The sequence below is a fragment of the Microtus pennsylvanicus genome, chromosome 17, assembly GCF_037038515.1.
Source record: "Microtus pennsylvanicus isolate mMicPen1 chromosome 17, mMicPen1.hap1, whole genome shotgun sequence".
Lineage (NCBI taxonomy): Eukaryota > Metazoa > Chordata > Mammalia > Rodentia > Cricetidae > Microtus > Microtus pennsylvanicus.
The window spans coordinates 2,916,348-2,935,500 of NC_134595.1; the positions used below are offsets into that span (position 1 = coordinate 2,916,348).

The window sequence follows — 19,153 nt, forward strand, 5'->3', positions numbered from 1 at the left end:
AGATAGAAATAATAGAATTGGGGCTGCAGATTTGTTGGAAGAGTGATTGCCTAGCATGCACAAAGCTCTGGGTTCAATCAGCCCCCAGGACTACATAAGCCAGGAGTGGTGGTTCACACCTGTAGTCGCAACACTACGTGAGAGGTGGAGCCAGGAGGAGCTGAAGTTCAGCATTGTCCTCCTCAACTACACAGCTGAGTTCAAGGCTATTCTTCAGATTGTAACAACAATTAGGATTTTTGTATTACTGTTTTTAATGTTAACATTTGTCAACATATATAAAATCTTCGAACAACGTTTGGGTCAGAGTGAGCCTAGCATTTGATTCTGTTGCTACTATTATTTTCTTTGTGGCAGGTTTATTATCCCTGTACAAAATTCTTGGGGTCAGAAGCATTTCAGAATTTAAATATTTTTTAATTTAAATTTTGGAATATTTATGTAGACACTACTGATTGAATATGCCAAATTAAAAAAATAAAAAAAACAATATTCTTCAAAATATCAATCCACTGGAGCTTTATATTAGTGTTCAAACAGTTTCAGATTTTGAAGAATTTTGGATTTGAAGATTTTTAGATCTCCTTGTATGGTTTCCATTATTGTCATTATTTTTAGAGAGTTGTGTCAATTTGGCATAAGGAAGGTAAATTCACATCTCTCCAGTGGCAACTTTGGCAATAGAAAGTGATGTTGCCGTAGCCGCTGCTCATTCACTCACTGATTCCTTTCAAGTCATCATGTAATAGGTGCCAGCCAGTCTGCATGAAATCAGCTACTTTCTTCTGAAAAGGTGATCAGTCTCTCTTTATCTGGTGACCATGTAGATTCTCTCCAACTTTATAATTTTCAGTAACATGGCCACAGTTACTGTTCATTTGAAATCTTTATTAATGAGTAGTGGAATATAAAGCATTCAGTCTAGAGCATTTCTCCAGGGCACTCACCTTTTAGAAGCTGGTATGTTTGTTCTTACATCTAGTCATGATGGATAGAATGTTCGTGCTTTATTTGGCTTTTTTTTAAAAAACATTAGTTTTGGGAAATGTTCCCCAGAAACTTATTGAAATGTCACATCTTATGGTATCCAATTGTTTGCTTTGTTTATTTATTTTTTTGTTTGATTTTGATTTTTGACTTCAGGAGAAAATTATTTAAGCTTTTTCTAGTTATAGGCAATTGAGAGAAATATCATGAATGACTTTTAAAAATATGTTTATTATGAGTATAATTTTCAAAACAGCCCCTCTTGTATCTTATTGTTGCCGTTAGTAGGTGAAGTAACTATGGAATAACTAACACACTAGAGACCCAGTCCACATCTGCCACTCTGGGCTGCACATCCACGAACCCAAGCATTGCTTGTGTACCTTCTGAGTCCTTGATGCGATTTCGGGCTACAGAGCCTACACAGGGCTACCTGTGATGACAGCGATAGCTGGAGCCTGTTCAGATCAAACTCAGGATATAAAGTGAGCCTGGAGTCAGAGGGTCAGGGAGCCTCATGAAAGGGTGGAGCCTGCAGAGCACCTCCTCATCTGGGCCAGAATGTTGGCTGCTGTGCTCTTGGGTGGGTCTTGTGCAGGTACCCACAGCACTGAGTTCTAGAGTGCAGTCACTGTGCCAAGTCCAGAAGAAGGCATCTCACAGTGCTCCTCTGCATCACCAGCTTAGCATCCTTCCTGTCTCCCACTACCTGACACTCGTTGCTGGCAAAGATGTCCAGTGTAGGTCTTCCTATTTATTCTCAACACTTTGACCGAGTCTTCATTGACGGATTCCCCCGGGAAGGATGGTAGAGTGAGAAGCTTCTGAAATGGATGGAGGTTGAGGGTAGCTTTCACTAAGGAACGTGGGAGGCGTTCTCTTTCTCGGGTGTGCCACTGGCACCTGTGGATGGTTCCACACCCATACCCAAAGAGCCAACAGTAATTTGATTTAGTGGCTTACCAGAAAGGAAAGACAGACAAACAGACACGAAGTTTGGAGAAGAGAAGGTTACTGGAGATATGGGGTGGTTAGAGTGGAGAAATGGAGATGAATATGATCATATTTCACTTTATAAATATATGCTATTCTAAAGAATAAAATATTTTTAAAATATTCATATGCTCAAAAAAGGGGATAAAAATAACCTTTGTTGTGTGGAATGCACAGCTGCTGCGGGAAGCTGGCAGGTTATACTTGTTTTAGACAGTACAGATGATGGTAAATGCTTAAACTAGAAGCCACTTGCAGCTATTGCTGTGTTGGCATCCTCATGTGGAAGGGAAGCCCTGACAGACCCTATAGTTTGGCATAAGAATACGTACGACTTTGGGCTCACTTCCTTGCAGGTAGCACAGAAGTAAATGGTTTGTGGAGTCAATGTCACAATGACTACGCCTGTTCCATGTGCACAGCCATTGCTTCAACCTTTGTTACCGCTCAGGGCAGCTATTGCAATAATTTGCTGCCTCTCTCTCCAATGTGACTCTCTCTCTCTCTCTCTCTCTTTTTTTTTTTTTTTGGATTTTCAAGACAGGGTTTCTCTGTAGCTTTTGGTTCCTGTCCTGGAACTAGCTCTTATAGACCAGGCTGGCCTCGAACTCACAGAGATCCGCCTGCCTCTGCCTTCCGAGTGCTGGGATTAAAGGCATGTGCCACCACCGCCCATATGTGACTCTCTTCTTATTACCTAATTGAGGCTACAGATAAGAACCGAGTAGAAGGTTCTAGTCTGCATTAGCTAACAATTCTTTCAAAACCTTGAAATAGACAAGGTCCAGGTTTCAAAACTGGCTTTTTACCTTGCTGCCCGTGCATTGTTATCAAACATCTTTAAAATAACGCCTTCATTTGGAAAATGACCTTTACGATCACATAGATTCTGTGAAGATTAAGTAAGGTACACTATATATAGGCAGCTGACTTTGTACATTGCTAAATGAAAGGCTGAACAATTACTAATTGCTATTGCTAGTGTCATCATCATTATTACACATTCATTGTAACTCTGTATTATACCAAACAGGACAGGATCCCCAAAAGCATTTCTGGCACCCAATACAGGTCTTAGAATATAATAGGGGCATATTTGTTAACTGATTGACTAGATGGATAAAACAAATTATTCAATGAATCATCAGCATAGCTATGACTTTAAAAGCTGGTGAAGGGTGTTCTCTAAATAGTCTTTTAACATGTATGTCTAATGAATCACCAATCCTCTCACTTTGATCATAAAAAACAATAAAGTGGAGGGTTTCACTTAGTTTCCCTCAAACACTGAGAGCATCTCTTTCGACAGCAAGCACTATGTACAGAAGACCTTCCCTTCGCCCTGATTCCCTTGACATTTTGGATCTCACCTTATCGCTCAGTTCCACTTCCCCCAGGTTGACTTCTTTTGACTTGCCATTTTCTCTACCTTCTTGCCTTCTTTGCCCCTGAAACTCAAAGGAAAAGTGATCTGAAGAGATACTCAAAGTATCTTCCTGTGACCCTGGCAGATTCATGCTTTGTTCGTTAGTAAGTGCTTATGTCTATATTCCCTCGACACAAGATTGTTGAAACAATTCATTAATTGGTCTCAAATACCAAACTCTCCCTCATCTTCTATCTTGTTAGTTGTTCCTACATATAACTACCTGGCAATTCTGGTAATTCCTTTTAAACCACTGCTATTATCACAGTTTACCCCAATACCAATACCTTTGGTGCCCACTTTCTATAAAATCAGTTATGCACCTTTCACTGGGAACTTGCCTGAGTAGCTAGACCTGTGGCTGCCCATAAACTCCTTGGCCCTGCAACACCACCTCCTCTGGGCTCTTACCCACGCTGCTGGAGATACGAAACTGGTGCTAAGACACACCCTCCCAAACACTGCCTGTTCTTCTGTCTGCCCCTAAGCAACCAGTTATCTGGCTGCCAGTGCTAAGACCCCTCACCCCATCCCATCTCCTTCTCTGGAACCTTACTCAAGAAATTGTAAATGAGCAGTTAAGACCCTAGTGCTTCCCTTAGCTGCTGAAAAAAAAAAACCCTAACATCTGCACTCATAAATCAGTGTCTGAAAGTCTGAGTGGACATCCTGCTCGATCCAAAACTAGATGAGTTCAGCTAAAAGCAAAATCAGAACCAATTTCCCATCCAGCAAAGGTGAGCTAGAAACTCATATTAAAAGATAGAACCAACATCTTAACTGTAGGTACCAGTTTCCAGTGCAAATATATAAGCAGGATGGAAATCTGAGATATCCCCAAAGATTATCAGTCCTATAGCAATGGTCCCAAGGGTGAACAACTTATACAAATCTCAAGACACAGAATTTAAAATATTTATTTTTACTCACATGTATGTACATCTGTCTGTGCATTATATAGAAGACCATTTAACAAAAGAAAGGAAAAGGAGGCTATAGAGGAGCAAGAGACAAAGAACCAAAAAACACAGAACCAGGGGTGGGGAAAATTTCTCATGCCATATAATAGTTAAAGCATTAAGCATATTGAATTACAACAACAAAAGTAACAACAAGGAGACATCAAAGGCTACAAAAGAGAAAGAGAAGTCACAGGTCACTTGTAAAGGCAATTCCTTTAGAATGTTAACTGATTTCTCAATGAAAATGTCTATAGGCAGAGACTGCTCATTTGTTCCCAGCCACCCTGACCTGAAAAACCACACAGGAACTGTATTAATTACAACACTGCTTAGTCAACTGCTTAGGCTTCTTATTAACTAACTCTTGCATCTTAAATTAATCCATTCTTATTATTTTATATTTTACCACAAGGCTTGTAGTTTACTGGTAAGGTTTCGGAGTGTCTGTCTCCTTCAACAGCTACATGGCGCCTCCCTGTCTCTGCCTTCTTTTCTCCTCTGTTACTGCTTGGAATTTCTGCCTTGCTATATTCTGCACTGTCATGGGCCCAAAAAGCTTCTTTATTCATTAACCAATAAAAGCAATACATAGACAGAAGGACCTCCCACACCAAATATTAATAGCCAGGAGAGCTTAGAACAATGTACAAGTCCTAAATGACTATAAATACTAACATAGACAGCTATGCCTGATCAAGCTGTCTGCCATAGTTGAAGGAGAAAGGAAATTTGTCTGTGATATAAACAGATAAAAGGAATTTATGTCCACAAAAACCAGCCCTATTGGAAAGACACTGTGGACTGAAGAGAAGGCTCAGCAGAGCCAACAGCTACTAGAAGACAGAAGAGGACACTCCAGGAACTGCTGTACAGTGTAGAGCGAGGAAAGCTACTACAAAGCCATACAATTACAGCAGCCAGTGCATAACTTTCAGTAACGTTAAATACTAACATCCTTAATCCCTGTCAAAACTCATAGGTTAGTAATTGAATTGACAAATGATATCCATCACTTCGTTGTTTGCAAATGCGACAAGCCCGCAGGACTATACAGTGTAAGTACTTCTGACAGATCTCTAGATTAACTCAGGAGAGTCGAATCTGATGCGGAACCTGAGTTACAGAGCTCTGGAGATACCTGTGATGGAGGAAGGTCACCTGCAGCTCCCTCAACACCTGTCTTTTAGATAGTCACTGTCATTTCTGTAAAAACCCCTAGGAAGCCATAACATTCCCTTCCTTTTCCATAGTGAAATTCATCCAGAAAAACCTCAGCAAGTGCATTACTCATTTATTGAGCATAGCTTATTTTTGTCCTGGTAACTGGATGACTTTCTCCCACACTGTGGGGCCCTAGTGTGAAAGGATTCACTCAGTCAAAGAAGCCTTTGTTCTCACAGTCAAATCTACATATAGTTAGCCCCACCCACCAATTATTCTTTATGGCAGAACATCTATCTGACAAGGAGAGGAAGCTTGCAGAAAGACTACATAAGAACCTCAAAAGAGGCACTGAGTAGAAGAGACAGCAGGTCTGCCTTTGTCCTGAATTCTCTGACAACCAGCTCAGGAGAGTGTAACCTACTGGCCTTTGCTCTGCCTTCACCTCAGTTTTATTTGATACAAGATCTTACTCTGGGAAATTCACAGCTTATGCCTCTACCTGTAGAGATACAGAAAACGGACTTGGTCCACTAAACCAGCCCCAGAGAAAGGAATTCCTTCTCACCAGGGGTCAGAGGGTATCAGTGTGCTGCTTAGCAGAAGTCTTCAAAATTTGCATAGCCGCATTTTCTCATTTTGACCTAGTGCAAAGATATTCCCCTTAATGTAACTAACAAAACTGCAAAACAAGCGCCATCATTTTCCTCCTGAGTCTCACTCTGGTTGCCATGGCTACCATAACGCTGTATTCCCAGCCACTGTGGGAGCGGAAGTGCTTAGAGAATGCACAGCACTACCGTGTTTTTCTTTTTCTATGTTTATCAAATACAAGCTTCTAGCTTAACTAACCACACAAATATAGTTAACACACAAACTCCCTCTCTCCCCTCCTAAAAGTCATTTCTCTATTTACCCTTGTCAGCTGTGCCCAGGCACTTCACAGCCATGCTGCCTCTAGGATGTAAGTAAGCCAACCAGCACCTGCTATGTCTGGCTTCTCGGCCTTTCTGGCCCTGTGAAATGCATGTTTCATATCATTGTTATTGTCAGAAAATTGTTAATTTTGTCTGTGTGGATATATAAACTGAGAACCTTGTGGGATTGAGAAAGCACTAAGAACGAAACCTTGAAGAGAACTTTTTCAAAAAATAAAGAGACATGAGGAAATGTGTCTGAGCTAATTTGTTCTCCTCTGATTCCTTCTAGTCAGGTTTCACTTGCTATAACATGATCCTGGGAGGTTTAGGGGGCTGGCTTCCACATAAGCCTCTATGCAAGAAGTGTGTATCTTTAAAGACACACACTTGGCTTAAAGTAAAAGAATGCACTCTAAGCCCATGGAACCAGCCAACAAGCAAGCATATCTGACAACATAGGCCAAACTAAAACTAATCATAAGAGATATATATCATTTCATTCTGATCAAAGAAACCACCCACCAAAACCCATTACAATTCTAAATATAAATGCACCAAACCCAGGTGAATCCAATTCCATAAAATACATGCTATAAGGCATTAAAGCCCAGAGTAGACCTAACACAGTAATGATAAATGACTTCAATATTCAACTTTCAGCAATTGACAAATTGTCACCCAGACAAAAAGTAAATAGAGAAACGTCAGAATCAAATGGCATTAGCAGATCAAATGAACCTAACGTATATCTGGAGAGCATTTTACCCAGACACTGCAGAAAAACTGATTCTTCTCAATATCTAATCAGAGTTTCTCTAGAAAAGACCACATATTGAGGCACAAAGCAAATATCAACAAATAGGGGATTATTGAAATAACTCCTCATATAGTCTCAGCTCTTTTCTTCCTGCTCCTCTCCTTTTGATCTTTTCATCTCTAACAATATACCCACAAGCTATTCTGCTTCAACATCTCAGTGCGGCTTCCCACCCAACACCTGCCCTCTTCATCATCTCGCCTTATCTTTTCTGGTGGAAAAATCCATTTGTCCACATGGGTACCTTCTCAGTGCCACCTCCCTGGAGGAAGAATGTCCTGAGCTCAGCTTACTCTCCTCATGCTGACTATCTCTGATCCACATCATTAATCTCTTATGTTTTGAAACTTCGGTGCCAAAGGGATTAGAACTCCTGTCCAGGTCTCAATTTGCCTCCTGATTCTACCTTATATGGATGGTATGATACTGGACATGCTTTTATTCCCTGTGTATTAGCTTATTCTAAAATGGAAGTGATATAAAGTATGTATGTACTTGATGAGTGTAGATTATAACTCCCAGAAGCCACTGTCATCTTATATCCCAAATAATGGTTCGCACTTACTTAGACTGTGTTTTCTACTGCAGGATGATCGATCATAATCTGAGAGTTTAAAAACCAATTCTCTGAATTTCAAAACTTTTTCAGTACCAACTGGATAGCAAAGTGGAAAACTCCATACTTCGTTTTATACACAAAGTTATTAAAATATTGTCTAAAATGACCATGGTATATATGAAACCTAAATTAATTGTATTTTTTGACCTGAGTCCCATTCCCTTCATAAATATTTATGGATGAGTATTCCAAATTCTAAAATCTCAGAGATCTGAAGCCCTATGAATATAGGCATCTGGATACAGGACACCTTACCGTGTTGCCCTTTCTCACCATTATTATCTTTTCCAACACTGTCTAATTACTAATGTCTTGGGTAATTTATGTTTTTTTGTAAGTAGAGGTTTTTCTGTCCTGCCCTGCCCCACAGTGATTCTAAATAATCACTCAGAGACTTAATATTAATGCTCAACCAATAGCTCAAACTTATTACTAGTTGACTCTTACATTTAAATTAACCCATATTTCTATGCCATGTGGCTCAAGGCTTGTTACTGCATTTTCTACACATCCTGCTTGTTCAGCAACTGGCTTGTATCACCCCTGACTTTGTACCTCTTCATCAGAGTTCTCAGTTTGATTATTCTGCCTAACCTTATCCTGCATGGTCATTGGGCAAACAGCTTTTATTATTATCCAATAAGAGGAATAATACATACACAAAGCATCCAGAAAGATCGTCCCACCACAGTTTTTTGTTTTGTTTCCTTAATTAGTTGATTTTCCTTTTATAGAAATTTTCCATAGCAGTGGCTGAGTTTAGAAAAATTGAATTAAAATTAATAGAATTCAAACAGATTTGTTAATATAACCACTATCATCAAACTAGGAGATTTTTAATCAATGCATTTATACCCACTAGATGTTTCTACAAGGAGCAGAATTCAGAGTCATCAGCAAACTCTTATTTGAGGCTTTCCTCTTAGTCCATTCCATTTGCATTAGATATAATGGGTCCACAACTCAGTCACTGTAGATACAAACACAATTTTCTCACCATTTGTTAAAACACTTTGTCTTCCCTCTCCATATAGTGAAGGATTATATCCCTTGATCTTATGGTGTTTAAGTTGGATCAATAAAATTGATATTTTAAAAGGGAAATTATAATAGTTCCTTTAAAGGCCATAAATTTGTTTTCTTAGAAAGTACTAATAATCAAACTAGGTATGATAACATACTCCTATAATTCAGAGTCTGAAGCAGGAAGACAACAAGTCCAAGGCCAATCTTGGCTACAAAGTGAGAATCGGTCTCAAAGAGGGAGAAACATAGATTTATAATCATAGACATGTCAAAAAGTTATCAATCGCTTTATACATGTCAGATACATATGTGTGATGTACATAAGTTATTTTCTCTTTGAAACTAACAATTGGGGGTGTCCCAGACCACAATGTCCTCATTACATAGATGAGGAAACTGAGGCTTGGCATCTTGGTTTAAATAACTCAAACAGACATCGGACTTACAGTCAGTCACTCTTGGGAGAAAAATGGTCCTCTGTCCTTAATCCTTTCTCTGCAGTTGAGAGGGTGGAGCCTGTGTTGAGTAATATTAATGTAAATCCTGCCATTTCTCTTGGGATGAAGGACTAAGACCTGGAGATATCTGCAGCACACATTGCATCTTCTGTCTAAAACTTCAATTCCTCTTTGTCAGAAGAAACCAGTTGAAGTGCTCAGTGTCTAGTTTCACAGAGTAGCTATCTGTAATGACACTGTTATCTTTATCCACCAATCTGTGGCTTTTTTCATAGTTCTGCCCAGAGCTCTCAGACTGACAATGGTTGGTCCCAGTGACTGTTGAGTCATCTCTGTCACGTAGACCTTAGGGACTTCAGCTAGCTTAGTATTGTTGGCCTGGTGTTTGTAAGCATCTCCCAGAACAACTATTTTGATCTTAGGGAGCTCTAACCACGTGTTTGTGCTGTGATACTTATCCCTATGGGTCCCATTTTTGTCTGTTTCTTGGTTTGTTTTACCTTCCATTTCCAGAATATTATTTCTACCTTATGTTCTGCGTTTTCCTCCTTAGTCTCCATTGCCACTCACATAGCACGATTTCTGCATTGTTCCCTGAACCTGAACAACTGGACCCCAAATACAAATCGCACTCTGGGGTTTATCTAAAAAACATTAGTAGCATGTTTCACATCTTTGTAAAACTTTGAATTTTGAGATAGGTATTGAGGTATTTTGAGATAAATAAGAGTGTATGTACTGTCCTCCTTGCTGTATGTATGTCCCACGAAGTGTATACATATAGACATTTCTATACAACAAGCAAGTACTTATAAGATGATGGTGATTCATGTTAACATATCTATGTGGCATCATATTGCACATGCCTTTCTTTGCATGCAGAAAAAACTTAGGGATAATTTTTTATAAACTTAGGGCATGATCTATGTAAAGATTTGAACGTCATCTTTTTTAAACAGATCTAAGTTTCTGTGATTGTATGCATGCTTATTACAGTTTATAAAATTAATCATTCACTGTGTGTTTTTTCCCTATTATGATAACCTTTTTTGAGTATTCTAAAAGTTGTCAAGAATCTTAGTTAGAGAATTATGAATGTTGTATATAAGAAAAATTGGAAGTTTACCTTGATAAAAAAGTTTACTCTAAAATGTAAAAAAGGGAATTTCATATAGAAATTAATTCTAAAACCTAAACTTTTCTAAAATTTTAGTAGTTTTGAATAAGAAAGAAAAAAGTCTTGGTCAGGGAAGCCTGATTGCTCTTCGAGCAGATGAGGGAGGGTGACTTGATCGGGGGAGGGGGAGGGAAATGGGAGGCGGTGGCGGGGACGAGGCAGAAATCCTTAATAAATAAATAAATTTAAAAAAAAAACAAAAGAAAAAGAAAAAAGTATAAGACTGACTTTGTTGATTTCAGAAACACAAGATTAATAATTACTAAAATGGTGTTTTACATCAAATTTATTATGGTTTACAAAAAAGTTTTGAGTAGATTTAAAGAAATATTTATAGAATATAAAAATGTAAGTTCCATAGAAGCCAATATCTATAAAAGCCACATATGAGCTGAAATCTTGCAGTCTGCCCTAGACTAAACACTAATGTTTTATATATTCTATATTAAGTGTGGGTGATATTCACAGGAAAAAATATACTTGATATATTTTTCAGGAGAGCCTTGTGTTGGTCGGCAAAATTCTAAGAATTATAAAAGGAAAGGTAACATGTTTTACTGGATTTTATAAGAGTTTAGTCAGTTTTTAAGATTTTTAAATTGAAATCTTTGGAGTTGGTCTTCTTTTGATCCTTATAACTGTAAATCTAGTATCATATATGGATCATCAAAACCCGTGCAAGTTTCTGTGCCCACCAAGTGTTTTGTGTCTGGGCTTGCAGTGCACATCGGTGCCCATCCAGATGTTCCTATGTTCATAGCTGTGCTCACTCACATAGAAACAAGTCCTTTGTTCTCTGTCATCATGCTTAGGTATGCTTGCTTTGATTTTCTTGCAGACCTCTTATGTAGCCTGCTTGACTGAACAAGTTGAATGTCCCGGCAGTATCTGAGTGAAGATGATTTGAAATCTATTATCAGTTTTGAAATTGCATCGTCTCCCCGAAATGCTAGAAACTGTCTTGCTTTTATTTTATCTTGTTATTATTAATGTTTTTTAGTTCTTATTGATAATAAGGTTTCAAGGAAATGCATTAACAATAAGCCTGGTCTGCTGACTAGCATATACTTAATGTATTTACTTTAGATTGCTGATAATTTTAAAAAATATTTCATGCAGGGTGGATTCATCAGACACTTTGTTTTCTTAATACTGTTCTCCACTTTCCAGCAAGGAGCCAAATTTTTACCATTTTCAGTTTGGAGCAGAAAAGTAGCCGAGGCAGCAGTGGCTCCTAATGTGACATCTAGTTTCAGGTCATTTTCATGTGAATGGAAAATAATAGAAATGTGTTTAGAATTTCCATAACTGGAAGCTTGTTTCAACTTTCTCATTCTCCTCTGGCAATTTCGTCTTCTATCTCTGAGATTACAGGAGCCAATAATTGTTCACAGTTATTATTTTTCATCTTTACGGAAACTTGCTAGCCCTGGTCCCTGTGACCTGGAAACTCCCAGCGCAGTCCACATTTCAGTCACGCACACTCCCTGTTAGCGTTTCTCGCTCATCCTTTCCTAAGCTGAGCGAGGTTAGGCAGGTCAGACTTTCTATAATACGTTTTCTCTGTTTCTTTGCAACTTCTCCTCTGCCTTAAAGATATAAATAAATAAACCAGGAGGTGAAAACTTGGAATTGTTCCATTGAGTAAAACTGATGCAAGCTTTGATTTCTGTTGCTTTGAACATGCCCAGCTGTGTTGCCAACTGTGGTTTCCTTGCCATTATAAACTGCGATTCAGTGCATTTTTTCATAAATAATTTTATTTCCTTTTTTTAACCTTTTCTGGGGAAAAATTCTACTTCAAGCCTAAGCACGGATATACTTATTTCTGTGTGTTTATGGTCTGTACAGTCATTTTCAAGAAAGTCTCATCAGGGAGAGATTTCTTTCTGTGCACCTCTTTGTATCTCTGTTGATTTGTGCAGATTAAGTGGGAAACCATTTTAGCGGTGAGTTATTTCTCAACTTTCTTTCTGCAAAGAAGATTCAGATAAGAAATCAGAGAGTCTTTTAACATGCTTGTTTTGTGGATCCTCAAGCACATCAGCACAGCCTGCTCTCCTGTCTCAGCATAGACGTGAAGTCACAGCAGTTGATATGGTCAGGGAAGAGCGTTGTGGGTGAGTTAGTGGACCGCATATGCTGTTAGCTAAAACTCATGTGTGTTCCTGTTTTGCTCTGCCCCAGTGACATGACAAGAGCGGTGGAGATTTCTGGGGAAGGAGACCCCCTGGGGATACATGTGGTGCCCTTCTTTTCATCTCTGAGTGGACGGTAAGGTGTTTTCCTTGTCTCTGAAGCTCACGCTAACGAAAAGCCTGATGAACTCCTTTTCCAGGAGAGAGTTAAGTGGCAATCTCTTATTCAGAGGGACTCCTTAAGTAATACTTTGCTTGGCCTCATGCTTTAGAAACAGACTAAAATCGTTTATTTCTAGGATGCAGAGAAAAAAATCATGCCAATTTCTCCACTTACAATTAATTATGAAGCACTTCCTTGGAGCATCCTTGAGTGCCGCGGCGTAAACAAGCTCCGTGGCAAAGATTCTAACATATTGTCAGACAAATGTCACAGCTGAGTGGGGCGTTTTTTACTATAGTAAAATAGTCTTCAATGAGTGAAGATAGCAATTCTAAATTCTTCATATATGGGATGAAGAATGACAAGCATTCACAGTCTAGTAGCTTTATTGGCTGCACACACATGTACTGATTTTAGTTATAGAAATGTATCATTCTGTTAGTTTTGTTTTTCTAAAATACAGTTAAGACCACTAAAGACAATTCATTACATCCTTTTAGAATTTTAAAGACATTTTCTGATAAATTCATACTGGCAAATGTTAATTTAGGTTGTGTCAATGCTTCTTGAATATAAAAATCTGTTCAGCTGATGGGAATGAAGTGGGTGCCGCAAAGCTGCCATTACTGCTAGGATAATGACTTGATGGACCTTCTGGTTGGTGCATGCCAACTTTGACAAGGTGGTTGCTATAGCACCCCCTTGATCCTAACAAGAATTCCCAGAAATCCTAAGGAAAATTGGCTTTTTATTAACAGGGTATGATTATAACCAGTTGCCTAAATCCCCTTTCTTAAATGGGTCATTGAAAAGTAAGAACATTTTATTTTATCCCAATATATTAAGGGTCAGAAAAGCCCAGTGATCATTTTTTTTCCCCTCACAGTCACCAAAACTGAGATCTCTGACTTGTCACCATTCCCGGTCTCTTTCTAGAAACACAATTTTCCCAAAGGTTATATAGTATTAATTTACTGGCTCTGGATATTTACTCAATTCAGCTGTCCATATCGAAGGAGAAGCGGCTGTAGGCATGATATTTGGGTTGGCACCATCCTTAGCAGGTAGCCATCTGCTACCTGTAATTGCAAAGTCACCACCTTAGCTTTCTCCCATATAACATCTGATGCCAAGCTCTTGCTGGAATGAGCCATTGTCTCTAAAAGGAAATGAAGCGGAAAGCCAGTGGCTCTTACTGTCTGGTTTCCGATGTGTGTTAATAAGTGTGTTTATATGTTATGGGTTACGGCAGAGGACAGACCCGAGTTGTTTCTGACAGACAAGGTGAATATTTATTCAGTTCCCAGGAGAAATCCTAATGGCTTTTGGCAGAAGTGTACTGATAGAGCTCTGTGAAATACCAGAGTGGTTAAATTGCCAGGCTCTTTAGTTTAATAAACCTGGAATAGAACATAGAATCTTTGCAATTCCCCAAAATGAAACAAAAAATATCCACAGTGACACTCACCATCCTTCATCTTCAATAGTTCAGAAAAACAAGCTGGCCCTCTAGATGAGAAATCCCCTCCTCTGGCTTCCGACGAGGGGAACAAGCAGGATGTATTGATCCCTGCCTTCTTTGGGGTTCTGACTCCTGGCACATGTTGTCCTCACATAACCTCCAGCTAGCCCTGTAGTGAAAACCTTCTGCACCTCAATGTTATGGGGTTTAAATGACATTAAAAGTGTGATAGCACCTTGTAAACCCCACAACCTATGAAACGCAGAGATGTCAGTGAAATGTTTTGTATAAAGAGAAACAGTCTGATTCCCAAATGAGGATTCATTATAAGTTCATGGTCAACTCTACAGTAACTTGAAGAAATGGTTCTATTATATTTTGGGGTATCCACTACTGTTTTAGAAAGGAAATTTCATTAAAAATCATGTGGAAATGGAGACATGAGCCAATAAAGTTAAGAAGTAATGAGCACAGGCTGAAACAGCACACTTAACTCAACCCATGTGTCTTGATGGAACTCTATAGAGCGTGTCACAAGACTGTCTTCATGCTGCCATCTGGCTTCACTGTGTGAGCGCAGGGGTTTGCTTAGGTCGTAGTGGTATGCTTAGCTCTTAATTTCCTTCCATTTATTAGTTTGTTTCATTATTTAAAACTAGAATTTATATTTAATGCTTTTCATTAAGTGAGAAACTTACTCTGAGAACATCTGAGTAACACCTGGAGTCCACTTCACCAGCTGAAGTCCCCATGAATTCATTAGATTCCCAGAGTATGGGAACACTGAATACCGCTTCTGTTGAGAGCTATTGGCTTTTCCAGTTTTGTTTGTTTTGATTTTGTTTTAGTAAAGAAAATAAACACAAAACACTAAGTCCTTACAGACAAATAAAAAATCACAACATTAATTTTATTTTTAAATGTCAATTAAACTTAAAAAATATAAAGCAGTAATTTTTTCACTAAAAATAGGTAATGTACTTCCATTTCATAATAAAAATAGCTAACCAGCTAAAGGGAAGGGAGAGGACAAGATTCCCAATGTGAGGAGTTTGAGTGACAGACGGTGAGCTGGCAGGACAGGGCAGGCACAAGGGTCAGACACTGGAGTCTAGGTGATGATTACACGAGGGAGAAACACTTGTTGCTCCTCAGCCTGCTGGGAGATTGAACTTTGAGCATCCATTAGCACTGCAGATGAACCGGTTGTCTTACCCTATGATTGCCCCACAGCCTTAATTGTTAACTCCGGTAAGTTCTTATCTCAAATAGGGCAGCTATCACCCTTCCAGGAGGCAAAAGTAGATACTGTTTTATAAGCTTTCTCACAGTGGTAGAGATGACATCATACTGTAGGGAATTTACCCCTTTCGGATAATAGGGAGGGCAGGATGCGTTTGTTGCTGGGGACCAAACTAATGAAATCAGTCAGCTTTACATTTTACCAAAATTACCTCTGACACAGGTTTTACAGTTGGGCTTATTCCGTCAATAAATTTTTCATGGCAAGTTAGGTTATTTAGATCAGCGAGGTTCACATAGCATGCTCCAGCTATAATACGCTAGCTAAATTGCAACCCAGTGGCCCGAAAGAATTAATTCATCTCCAAAATGTGAAATTAAATCCTAGGGAGTAACATTACATGACTGATGATGTACTGAATTAAATTAAAGGAAGACTTGAATGCTTGTTAAAAAGAAATCACTTACATAAACTAGTTTATAACCACACGTGAGCCTCCTAATGGGTCATGTTAGGGGGAAGCCACCGTAAACAAAAATCTAAACTGTGGACTATCAGAGAGCAGTTTAATTTCAGAAAAAACACAATCTTGATCTAATTCTCCCTTCTTCATGTCAAATAGTCTCACGTTAGTATTGTTCTGGGAAAGGAAGGTGCTGTAATGTGTCTGCTTCATTTAGTAAAGTTCTAGAGCTGGGGGATGAAGCCCAGACCCTGTCCACACTGGCCAGGATGTCAGCAGCAGCAAAAACACACTCTTCTCATTAACATTTCTGAAGGAGGAGCCTGAGTACCATTGTGTGCACCTTGTGATGGTCTGAGCTCATTAAGTGAACTGAGACCAGAGGCTGAGGCTCAATTCTGTGGTCACTCCAGACAGAGAAGTACTTTCTCCTGGGCTTTCATTACAGGCTGCCCTTTTTGCATGGGTGACCTTATTATTCACACATAAAATGTGCTCATATTTTATTTAGATTTGAAATTTAACACACAAAGCTCCTACTCAAAAGAGAGTGACTAAATAGAATAATAAGGGGACAGAGAACATGGAGGCAGTAGTTTCTCCATACCCAGCGATATCTCTAGAGACCCGTCACTCTTAGTGTGACACTGGGTGAGGCCTGTGTCATGCCGCAAAGATAAAGGACATCGCCCAAGTGAGAAATGGCTAAAGTCAGTAGAGGCTCCATTTCTTGAGGTAGATTTATTTTTGCTTTATATGAGAACGATAAAGATTGCATGTGAGAACACACATATGCACATGTGCACTTCTAGCCTGCATGTGAATTCTAGAGTCCAGAAAATTCTCACCCACAGCAGTTTTGACTTGCTGTAGGCAGAAGATGTTTTAATGTTATTATCCCCCTATACATTACATTAGCTACTTACATAGCATTTACATGGTACTGGATTTTGTGGGTAATTTAGAGATAATTGAAATGTACAGAGGGATGCAAATACTAAGCCATTTTTCATAAAGGATTTGAGCTTCCACAGAATTTGGTACCCAAAGGGGATCCTGACAACCTCCATGGATGTGGGAGAATTATATAGGAAATCATTTGCTATCATTTCCTTTGTATTTTCCTTCATTTTCAGTCTCCTCCCTCTCTGACTCTGAACTAAATGTCCAAATCTCTAGGAGCCCCGGGGTATCTGCTCTGACTCTGAGGTTGGCTGTGGTCACCTGCTTCATCAGGTTAGGCTCATTGCCTGATACATGAAGATCCCTCCAGATGGTGTGGGCCTCCCACCCTAGGATGGCTCCATATTGGGCCCATGTTTGGAACTTTTACTTTACCTTATTTACGTGGGTCTGGTCCTCCAGATTTCCTGTCCTCCAGCCTGAGGATGGAGAGAACACCTGACATGGACTTGATTCAAAGGCACGAATGAATGGGATGGATATGCCTTCAGGGTCTGAGCTGAAATGTTTGTTTACTTTTTAATATGCAAACTATTGTAACATGCACTAGATGGCAAAACATGCTGAGAATGTGTAATTCTCCCACATCACCAGTACCAAGTTTCTACCTCGCCACTCAGGCGGACTTCCTTTCAGTCAGCAGTGGCATCTCCCCTGACGCTGCCAGTCCTGGGTGGAATGGTCTCTACTGATTTTCCTAGATCATGGAAAACATAGAAATGGGTTGGTATTTATGATATGAATATTTGCTCCAAGTAGAAGTGTGTGTGTGTGTGTGTGTGATTATGTGTGATTATGTGTGAATTTGAAAGATGAAACATTTGGCAAAATAGAAGCATAATCTATTTAGTAAACAGAAACCAATACTTATTTCTGAATAGCTATGGAAAAGAAATAATGAGCACATTTGTAACCTTTTCTTGGGGTTTTTTGTCCTACCTGGTTCCTGCAATCATTAAGTCCCCCCCCCCCAAAAAAAATCACACATTGGTCTACATTAGTTATAAACTGATTGGCCCATTAACTCAGGCTTCCTATTAACTCTTATAACATATATTAGCCCATATTTCTTATCTGTGTTAGCCACATGGCTCAGTACCTTTTTAGGCGGGGAAGTCACATCTTGCTTCTTCTGTGGCGGGGTCACAAATGCACAGGAATGGGCTTCCTTCTTCCCAGAATCCTTCTGTTCTCATTGACCCACCTCTACTTCCTGTCTGGTTGTCCCGCCTATACTTGGCTACTGGCCAATTAGCATCTATTTAAAATATAATTGACAGAAACAGACCATGGTCCCAAACCAATACTCAGAAGTTTTATTTCAATGGAAATGTTTCTAGGATCCTAGGACTCTTCATCCGAGGCATTGAAGAACACAGCAGATGCAAGCAGGAGGGACTGTTTCAGGAGAATGAATGCATCGTAAAAATCAACAACGTGGAACTCCTGGACAAAACTTTTGCTCAGTAAGCATTTTTTCATTATTTATCTACTTTATTGATCTCTTGAATATTTATAATCATTGTTGAGCTCATTACGACCAAAATCAGAGATGTAACATCAAGCCAGTTCCCTTTAAGTGACCCCTGACCATACATTTTGAATGCATTTTATGTCTTAGGTGGCCAAGACATGTGCCCAATGTCTGTAGGGAGGTGGAGACACAGAATACAGCGAGCCTTCTTGCCTGTCTGTCTTTCTGGGCATCCACAAATGAAGGAGTTTGTTTTTTGTGGCCTATGGGTCAATTAGAATCGGGTTTACTGGCTCCTTTCACAGACAATTAATTCATCTTATTAATGAATATCCTTGATGTCAGTTTTCCTTAAACTGTAAAATCTGTGGGGGATGCCTATGAGGACTCAATGAATAATAGAAACAAATTATAAAAATTAAATTTGAAATGCTCTACCTAAAAAGTTACCTTTCTGAGTGTGAAAAATATCACAAGGAATACCTGTTTCTATGCACAAATTAGAATATGTAGACTCCAGCTGCATCGAGCTGTACATATCTACAGATACACATATACTTTGATATGCCTTCACATTTTAGGGCTTCTAAGTTAAGCAAATAAGTAGTAATAATCTTCATTAATAATCAGTATCCTGTCTTGCTTCTGAGCCAAACTGCTCCTAACACAGCTTCTCTCTGGCCATTAATTGTCAATAGTAG

The 19,153-nt window shown here is 39.1% G+C and overlaps 1 protein-coding gene across 3 annotated transcripts in view; it reads left to right on the forward strand.

Moving 5' to 3' along the window:
* Pard3b (par-3 family cell polarity regulator beta) overlaps nt 1–19,153 on the forward strand; it is a 1,014,383-nt gene that overhangs the window by 496,306 nt on the left and 498,924 nt on the right. For all 3 annotated transcript variants that reach the window (XR_012908166.1, XM_075951370.1, XM_075951371.1), the window contains exons 6-7: nt 12,734–12,820; nt 18,319–18,444. Coding sequence is in view for 2 of the 3 variants with exons in the window: in XM_075951370.1 (XP_075807485.1) it covers nt 12,734–12,820; nt 18,319–18,444 (213 nt within the window). In the remaining variant the exon portion in view is untranslated. The remainder of the gene's footprint in view (nt 1–12,733; nt 12,821–18,318; nt 18,445–19,153) is intronic.